The 9403-nt window shown below is 41.1% G+C and overlaps 1 protein-coding gene across 1 annotated transcript in view; it reads right to left on the minus strand.

Moving 5' to 3' along the window:
- Positions 1-7272: 7272 nt before the first annotated feature.
- Positions 7273-9403, minus strand: part of LOC116685696 (extracellular calcium-sensing receptor-like) — a 3957-nt gene continuing 1826 nt past the window's right edge. Inside the window, 3 exon segments of the mRNA XM_032510623.1 lie at positions 7273-8180; positions 9010-9133; positions 9322-9403. The exon segment at positions 9322-9403 is cut by the window's right edge and continues 146 nt beyond it. Coding sequence (XP_032366514.1) covers positions 7273-8180; positions 9010-9133; positions 9322-9403 — 1114 coding nt within the window.

Below are 9403 nucleotides of genomic sequence, written 5' to 3' on the forward strand. Positions count from 1 at the left end.
CTCCTGCCTAACTGTGTCTGACTGCTGTGGGTAATCCCCCTATAACCCCATGGCGGAACAGCGCCACTGTGTCTGGGACTGCTCCGCACGGTTCCCTTCATAGCTATGCTGCCAAATCTTTTTTGCTCTATCTGCATAGTCATCAAAATTTTCATCACTTATTCTTTTTAAACATGCCATGCTGCATGAGCCCCAACTGTGGGATACAGCGTGCATCTCCAGCCCAAATGCCAGGGGTTACTGGCTGATGCACACTGAGTTGCTGGAACAGTGGGTCTAGCTCCCCCTCTGTGTAGGGCAGCACTACTTCATCTGCTCCACTCCCATTCCTCTAACCCAATACTGCCCTGAGATCTCCCAAACACGAGCGGCACTCCTGCTGTAAGACTATTGAAAGCTGTGATGAACTGCTCAGTCCCCTCCTGTCAGGGAGGGTAGTTTTGCACACATAGAATCTAAGTCACCAAAACTGTAAGGGGTGTACAGCAACGTCTCCCCTCCTCCTACTGGGCGAGTGGGCATTGTAGCCCGCCTCTGGTGTGTGGCGCGTCTGCTCTTCCTCACAGCTCTCATTTACTGTTAGTACGCAGGCTGCTCTCGCTGTCTTTTTTATCTCTCTAACTCTTTGTTAAGTTTTTCGCTTATTCTAGTTGATCTTCGCAGCATAACTTCGTCAGGTCCTCGTTGGTAAATTTACTTTCAATGTCCTGCGACAAAACGTCTTGAAGGAGCTTTGGTGGGTGATCTAGATCTGGGCCTGCGTTTATGTCGTTTTGTTGAGCCTTTCCTAGAGCTGGAGCTTGCTTTCGTTTGCTCATTTCCCTGCTGCTGTCTGACTGTTCGCTATCTTCCTTACTTCCTGATCTTGTGGGGTAGCTATGTGAGGTGGACTGGGTCCTTTTTACTGACATGGAAAATCTCTGGATTTTGTTGCAAAAGCCTGACTTTGGGGTACTCGGCTTTGCTTGGGCCGGCTGGTGACTGTAGCCGCGGTTTTGGTGGAGCCGTCTGCTTGCTCCCCTGGCGCTGACTGTACCATAAATTTAGATAGACATTCTAAATCCTGTACGCCCCTCTAATGCCGGTTAATGGGTCCTTTGGTACGTCTCTTTGTATGCATTGGCTGTAAATGGGCAGTTACCACTGGGTGGCTTTGACTGTGGGTTTTGAATGGCCTTTTGACCTTTATACGGCGGTCGGTGGAGCGAACTTCTTAGAGGTTTCGTAGATCTGGATAAAAGGTTTTTGTTGGCGGGGGCGCCTCAGCGGGCAGTCGGTTTTTCTCTGCGCTAACGGTTTACTCTGTCAGCTTCTGTCTTCAGTTTTTGTGAACTTTGTGTCATCTTGTTTGTGTCAATCCCAATTGTTTTCTTCTTGTATTGCATTGTCCTTTTCACCCACCCAATTCCTTTCTGCGCTTCATACTCTTCTGCTTTGGTTTAGTCAATTTAAACCATTTTCTTTTCTTTCCTCCTCTCCTGCCTTTCCGCATACTCCACTTACTTTTTTCATACTTCACTCTTTCCTATCACTTCTCCTGGACGGCGCCCCTTCTCCCTCAATCCTCATCCTCCTCTCTCCCATGCTTCTCAATCTTCTTTTGCTACTTCTCCTCTCCTTTACTGTGCCATACTTTTTCCTTCACTGCCCTACTAACCCTTTACAGAAAGGGGCGTCATTTTACAACAAATAATCATTGAGAAAAACTCCAACAGCCAACCACAACAAAATCACACATCAACACGAACAACTTGTTCTTAAGACTCCATACTAGAGCCTTTTTATGTACAATCTCTATAATCTTTACACTTAAAAAGTGACCTCTCACTCCTTCGCACAAATACACTCGCGGTGGACTCGTCATATTCCTATAAATGAAAACGTTCTGTTAACTGCACTCTTTTCAGGATTTCACACAGAACCAGGTGGCAATTCACAATCACTCAGCTGAACTATCTGTCCTTAGCAGTCTCCTACCGTCTCAACCATCTGGACGATTTCCTCTGACTATTTGTCAGCTTTTCTCTCCTACCCCGTCCACCCTTATATTCAACAATTCTCTTAACAACTCCTAGTTGTTTCTCTCTGTTTAAGCACATCCACTCCCCAACATTTCATCTGTTGATATCCCTTTAATTACAGCCCATTCACTCATACTTTCGCTTAAAACCCCCACTTACGACAGTTGAAATGTGCTCACATCAATTTAGTTTCAGCCCAATAAACAGAATTTTGCTTTAAACAGGCTTCTTGCTATCCACCTTTTTTGTTGAATAGCTCTCAGTGATCACACAAGCGAGTCGCAGTATCGCCGCTCATCCCCTTCCGGGCTCGGTATGTCAGTCCGTTGGCTGAGCTGAACCGTACGTGGACACAAGGCAAGGTCCAGTTGGATTCCCCGGTCCATTACGTTATCACGGCGGTGTCACCAAATTTGTTGAGAATCCTTCTATCAACTGACACTGACTCCATTATGTATTAACACAGCGTTTTTTCTTGTGGTCAACAGATGAATGCCCTTTTTTTTTTTTTTTTGTTTTTGTTTTGTCCGAGCAAAAAAAAAAAAGGTTACATCGTGCACGGACCTGATGGGACTTGTCTAGTACAAGGTCCCCAAAAGGCACTTAAACAATATTGTGCTCAGGGGTATATTGGTTGCCCCTTGTGGGCCTGATTGGTCCGCTATACTGTTTCTGTGTTACACTCTCTGCTCTGCCTCTTCCCCTCTTCTGCTAGTATTTTCAGTTTCATTTACCTCACTCAGACCATCTATGTTCACTCCCTCCTAGTTGTAGTCCTGTTCTCTGATATCAGACCGTCCGAACTTCATGTCTTGGCCTCACCATCTCTCCTCGCCAACCCGTTGCTCCCTGTAGCTTATCTGACTAAGATAGTCCCTTTCTTTTCTCATCCCTCCTAGCTGTAACCTTAAGCTGCAAAGCATAATGTATAATATGTCACACATACACACACGCTTAAGTTCAGTCTTATGTTAATTCAGTATTACTTTAAGTCCAGGCTTTTACGTGCGCGTATCCTTAGTGCCCTTTTTCATCACCACCTCAGTCATTGTATTATTTCCCACATTAGAATAAAGATATTCAGGATAAGTGAAAAGTGAGCTTGACTTAGGGGATCGGCTCATCGCGGTTTAAAATCGGTTGCACGTTTGCCCAAAGGCAGATTAACCGGTGAAGCTATGTCAAGCCAATGTAAGATAGCTGGGATAAGTGCACGTTCACGGCTTTCCTCAAATAGACATGCGTTATACGTAACATCAGATTTACTGATGCAGAATTGAGAATACGCATGCGCACATATGTTTCACCCAATGACAGGCAGCTTCTAATGGAAAGTACAAAAGTGGAACACTATCGTCACCGTACCTAAAATCATCGCTACGTCAGTTTTTCACGTTGTTTCAGAAACCAAAAAACTGAACAATAGTAAATATTTGACTTAGGCAGTTTACAAGGCGTAGAATCATAATGACCTGTTCAACTGAGAATGTAGGACGTTTACCAGAGATGCCACGCACGATGAGGAGATGATTTAGGCAAGGAAAGACTTTTTTGTCAAAACCGAGTGACTAGGCACTTATTTAGGAACGGTTGCGACGATTGTCAAAAAGGGAAATATTGGCTCTTATAAAAACGATGAGAAAAAGTCACATAGCGGACCGATGAATGTTTGAGTTATTGTACAAATTCTAACTTAGCCTATAGTCACTCCATTTTTACACCTAAGTTGTAGCTACACGTGTTTCAATTGCTTTAAATATGCTCGTTTCACTGTTTCTGTTGGTTATGAGATAAATATGCTGGTTTTACTATAAAGTGTCTTTGACAGCCTACATGTAAAGCACTCTTAATAAGAAGATTTATCATTTAGTTTTGCCTGAAAAGTGAGCAGAGGGAATAATGATTACTCGGGAAATGGTACCCTATCATCTCTAGCATTAATTTCACACCTGTATTCACATGCTACGAACAATGTATCAAACATATCACACATCTCTATAAACTGTATCTAAATTCTTTTACAATTAATGTTCATGACAGAACATCAAAGTAGGACAACAACAAAAAAGAAGTAATGACTTGCATACACGCTGGAGGCAGATGTAAAACATATTCAGGTTTTTTTATTCTTCTGACAAGTGACCCGCACCAAATAAACAAGTTAAGGAACAGTTGTGGTGTGTTCCCGGTGGGATAATGTAAACTACACTACATCCGTAGGCCTCCCCCCCCCATACTGTAATAGGCCACGTATAGTCCCGAGGAGGTGAGCAAGGCAGGCAGGCAGCTTTATTTGATAGCACATTTCAAGCAACAGGGCAATTCAAAGGTCTTTACACGAAATCAGTTAAACAGATAAAACCACAAGTACACACAGTTAAAAATCATAAGCTAAACTAATAAAACACGTATAGACAGTTAAACAAAAGAGAAACATTGGACCATACAACACAAGAATAAAGTTACAGTGCAACATAAGAACATTAAAGAAATAAGAAATTTTAACGAGGGACTATATTGAGAAGTGTTATGAACCTGCAATGTAACATGTGGCTAGATAAAAAAACATTGGCCTACATATTAGGGGTATTAGAACACAAACTTTCCTTTATTAGAGAAGGAAAGCAAACAAGAAAATAAAATCAGGAATGTATTGGTCTTGAACCCCCCGTCTGCATTTAGTCATCTGGTAATAATGCTGACATTAATATTGTCAACACTTAATCTTTGGAGCGCGCTCTGTATAACGCTGAAGCTGAGACCACGGACCTGCGCTGCTCATCTGCTACTTTTACGCAGAGAGGGGACACCGATGCGACTCGTCAGGTTCCGCGACGGCAGAGCACCGGGCACCGGCCGCATGCCGGCGGCTCGAGCACCTTTCGTCCCACCGGGAAAAGTCCCACTCCGCATCTGGGTCTGCCAGTGCCAACTCATATCTAACGTCATTAAATCACTGTAGTAGGTGTAAAATCAAACGTCGACAACAATAGGAAAGAGGCTAATGCATGTTTATAAAAATTAACGCCGAACACATGCAGAAGACACGGAAAAAACTGTTAACTGTTAAACTGTTTATTTCGGATCAGACGGCAGCGGACTTGACAATAGGCACTCCAGGATTAGATCTTAGCCTGTGCGTTAGCCGCTTGACCAGGGCTAGCCGTCAAGAATAATTCTCATGGTTATGGTGGCTTATTCAATCCTGTTTCGTGCAACGAGTCAAAGCTAAATTCATCCAGGATAACTTGACAATCCAGGCTTAATCCTATCCTAGTTTTGTGCAAAAGGCCCTGACCAAAGCACAAAACTCATAGAAAAATAGTAAACACAAACAAATACTCACGGCCAGTCGTGACCCCACCATACAATAAAACTTTTAATTCACACAACTAGGCCGAATAACTTTTTTGTGAAGAAAGCAGGCAATTTGGAGTCCCTTTAAATCCTTGCTATTTCAAGAGCTCTTAGAAATCTTGGAAAGCCCTCTATTATCTTTCTTGGTTGCTTTGTCGTTTGCGTATTGTTTAATTATGCTTTTATACTTTCTTGGCGCTTTTTACATTTCTCGAAAATAGGCGTGATCTCCATCTGCAAACAGTCTTTCCCAAATCTGCCAGGCACTCACAAATATCTCTCCCCCTCCTGCATTTGGTATCACAGTGCCACTGATGTAAAGTATCTTCCTCTTCATCTAATGTATTTAAAGATGGAGGCACACCATGGCTGCCGACATTTGAGGAACTCTCTCATAAGTATTGCTAATGATTCTGAATGGAAGCTTCTCCGCTTACCAGAATACGTTGATTAGTTGTTAAGAACAAAGGTTTTTTTTGCTAAGAAGGCAACTCAAAACTGTTTTAACCACAATCTGGTCCAAACGATGGACTAGCAGTCAGTCACCAAACCTGCCTGCCATTTTTCTTGGCTGAAGGTGAAGGACTAAAACATGTTTGATAACATATAATTGCATGTTATTGTCAACAATAAACTGTATGATCTAGTTTAGAAACTGATCTGACATCTAATGGGATGTTTACTGTCAACCACTCAGCGCATCACATTAAGACTTGATTTCCCACATTTTAAAAACAAAGGCATAGAAACTTTTATTCAATGTATTTCTTTCTTTAACGCATTATTGAAGTTTGTTAAGTTTAAAAGGCAGCATCATGATTCAAATGCTCCAGGGCACAGTTTAGAGAGGATCATGATGTAACAACCCTGACGGGAAGTTTCCACAGTGAGCTGAGGAGACAGGTGTGGAGGGATGTTGGAGACACTGTAAATTGTGGAGGCAGTTTGTTAGTTTGTTAGACCGCTTGTGAGTGGAAAGAGCCTGAGGTGTAAGTCGGTATGCATGTCGTACATGCACTTCACCACATGTGCTCCTACTAAATCAGGCCCCAAAAGACACAACCTCTGGAGAGGTCTAAAGTTTTTCATAAACTAACAAGCATCTAACCACATTTTATTTATAATTAAAGCGGGCCTAAGAGGCACATCAGCTGACTGAAAAATAACAATAACACCAAATCAATTATCACATGGTAATTCAAGCGTGTTGATATGTTTATTTTGATCAGTTATCAAAAGTGTAACTCTTATTCCCTTCTCCCGAATGATGTGAAATGTAGGCTCAAATAAGAAGAAGAAAAATAAATATACACGTGCAAAAACCATGTATCAGTATTTTACTGTATGGATGTGGTGGATGATTGTGTATAACACATGTTACCATGCACACAAAGTAGTAATATATTGTTCACATTTATAGATTTTATAATAACACGGTTGAATCTTACTGGTCAGTACAGATATATTCAGGGGAACAAGTAATATTAAGATGTCTGATCACTGTTTGTGTTTGTGTTTGCAATTGCATTGTTTCAAATGTCAACTGTCGGTCTTAAAATTACAGCAAATTACAGTTTAGTTTTAAAGCTGTACATTGAATCATATGCAAATATGGACTATTGACTCATTTTCAAATGAGTACTGCACAATAATTTTGTTCTGTACTGTAACATAAAACTACTACTGAATTCATATTTTTTAAAGCCTGAGTATCGGTGATGCATCAGGCATTTTTTCCCACCCTACAGTAAAACTATAATAGTACAACAAAAGGAGTCCTCAATAAATTTAAGATAGATATCTACTTGATAGTCTGCTTCACAAATGACTATAATGGCATAAAAAAGCCTTTTTCACCATATTATTTTTATTTATTATAGTTTGGGTTTCATAATTATTTAGGTACCCCCTTCCCCATCATATTCTTTTTTGTATTCTTCTCAGGTTTCAGTAAGATAATATAACATTTTGGAATAAAAATACAAAAGAGCAGTCCAAAACTGGAGGCCAGAATAGCAAATATCTCCACAGCAACGCTGAACTTCCCAGGAGAGCTGACATACGCTGGGATAAAAGTGATCCAGACGGCGCAGAATATCAGCATGCTGAAGGTGATAAATTTGGCTTCATTGAAGTTATCAGGCAGTTTCCGGGCCAGAAAAGCAAGAATGAAACATAACGTGGCCAGAAGTCCTATGTACCCAAGTACAGCCCAAAAACCTATAGCTGAGCCCAGAGCACACTCTAAGATGATTTTGTCCTTAGATTGATCAAAATTTCTAAATGGAAATGGAGGAGAAATTGTTAACCAGAGGATACATATGATAACTTGTATTAAAGTGAAACCCACAACAGTTAGTCTTTGCTGTGCAGGCCCAAACCATTTCATTACATTACTACTTGGAAGAGTGGCCCTGAAGGCCATTAACACCACTATAGTTTTCCCCAGAACACAAGAGATACAAAGAACAAAGGTGATGCCAAATGCTGTGTGTCGCAGCTTGCAGGACCACTCAGAGGGCCGGCCTATGAAGGTCAGAGAACACAGGAAACACAGAGTCAAGGAGAAGAGCAGCAGGAAGCTCAGCTCAGAGTTGTTGGCCCTGACAATAGGAGTTTTCCTGTACCTGAAGAAAATGAATGCCACAACAGCAGTGATGCATGTTCCAGATAAGGATGCTGCAGTGAGCAGCACTCCCATAATCTCTTCATATGATAGAAACTCTGCCTCCTTCTTCACACACGCATCTCTTCTCTCATTTGACCAGAACTCAGGGTGGCATCGCACACAGGTGATGGAATCTGAAAATTAGCAGTTATTAGACTTGCCCAATACATTTGTCTTTTGTTTTGTCTCTTAATAATGTATTTTTGCGATGCATACAAAACAGACACTAAATAATTACCAGATAATGGATAGCCTCACGACAGTTCTACATGTTCAGCATGGTATCAGCATGAATGATTTGGATTTGCAGTAAGTAATTCCTCAGTATTACTTACTATTAGGGCCAGAGCGCCGACAGTGGCGAAGGCCCCATTCAATCAGAGGGAATTATTATTCTTCTGGAAAATTAATCGCCTTTTGGAGGGGCTAACACACTCAAAAACTCACCAGAAGTGACGGTCCCATCAAGTCTGGTGAAATTGTACGTATTTTAAGGGTTTCTGGAAGAGGCGCACAAAATGGCTTGCAAGCGCCCTCTACAAACTTAAACAATTGACCCCCTGCAGTACACTCAATGTAGACTCATAAATAGTAGTACACATATGAAGCATTTCAAGATATACATAAAAACCTATTGAAGCAATACCAACATTTTTGGCCATTTCGACATGTCGTACTTTAAAAACTCCTTTTAGAGATTTAATCCGCTCAACTTCAAGTTTGGTCTGTGCCATCTAAATACGTAGTAGATGAAAATGTATTAAAATAAATACTTTTCATCATAGGGCATGGCCGTGGCGGGGCGGTCATTTTGTCCAGAGAGATGTCCAAACCTCATAAACTGAGTCCAAAGCTATCTGCATGCTCAGTAACCACTGAGTAAATACTGTAAGCATTTTATGTAATTTGAGTGAGCTGACCCTTTAATGACATTTGTATTACATTTAATCAATAACACTACACCTGTAATGTTGCTCATTTCTCCCTCTGCACATCTTAAACAGTCATAGCAGCAAACAGGCTTTCCTTTCTGGAGAACCTTGCGAGTTCCTGGAGGACATTTCTCACTACAAACTGACAAAGGCACCTGTATGAACAAAACCACTATGAGAAAATATATAGGCATTCTCAGGGTGTTGTCTTTGCAACCTTCTTTTTTCTAATTTATTGCGTAAAAACCAAGCATTATGATACAATAACTATAACTAATAACTAAAACAACTGTAGCTATTGACATAAACTGTTAACAATTAAAGTGATCACAGTTTGACTTACCTGTTGTGAGTTATTTGCCCAAATTAAAGACTTATTTTGCAGATTCAGCTGTTTATCTGCAGGTAGAGATGCATCATGAAGA

This window comes from Etheostoma spectabile, chromosome 3 (assembly GCF_008692095.1).
Source record: "Etheostoma spectabile isolate EspeVRDwgs_2016 chromosome 3, UIUC_Espe_1.0, whole genome shotgun sequence".
In the NCBI taxonomy this organism is placed as follows: Eukaryota; Metazoa; Chordata; class Actinopteri; order Perciformes; family Percidae; genus Etheostoma; species Etheostoma spectabile.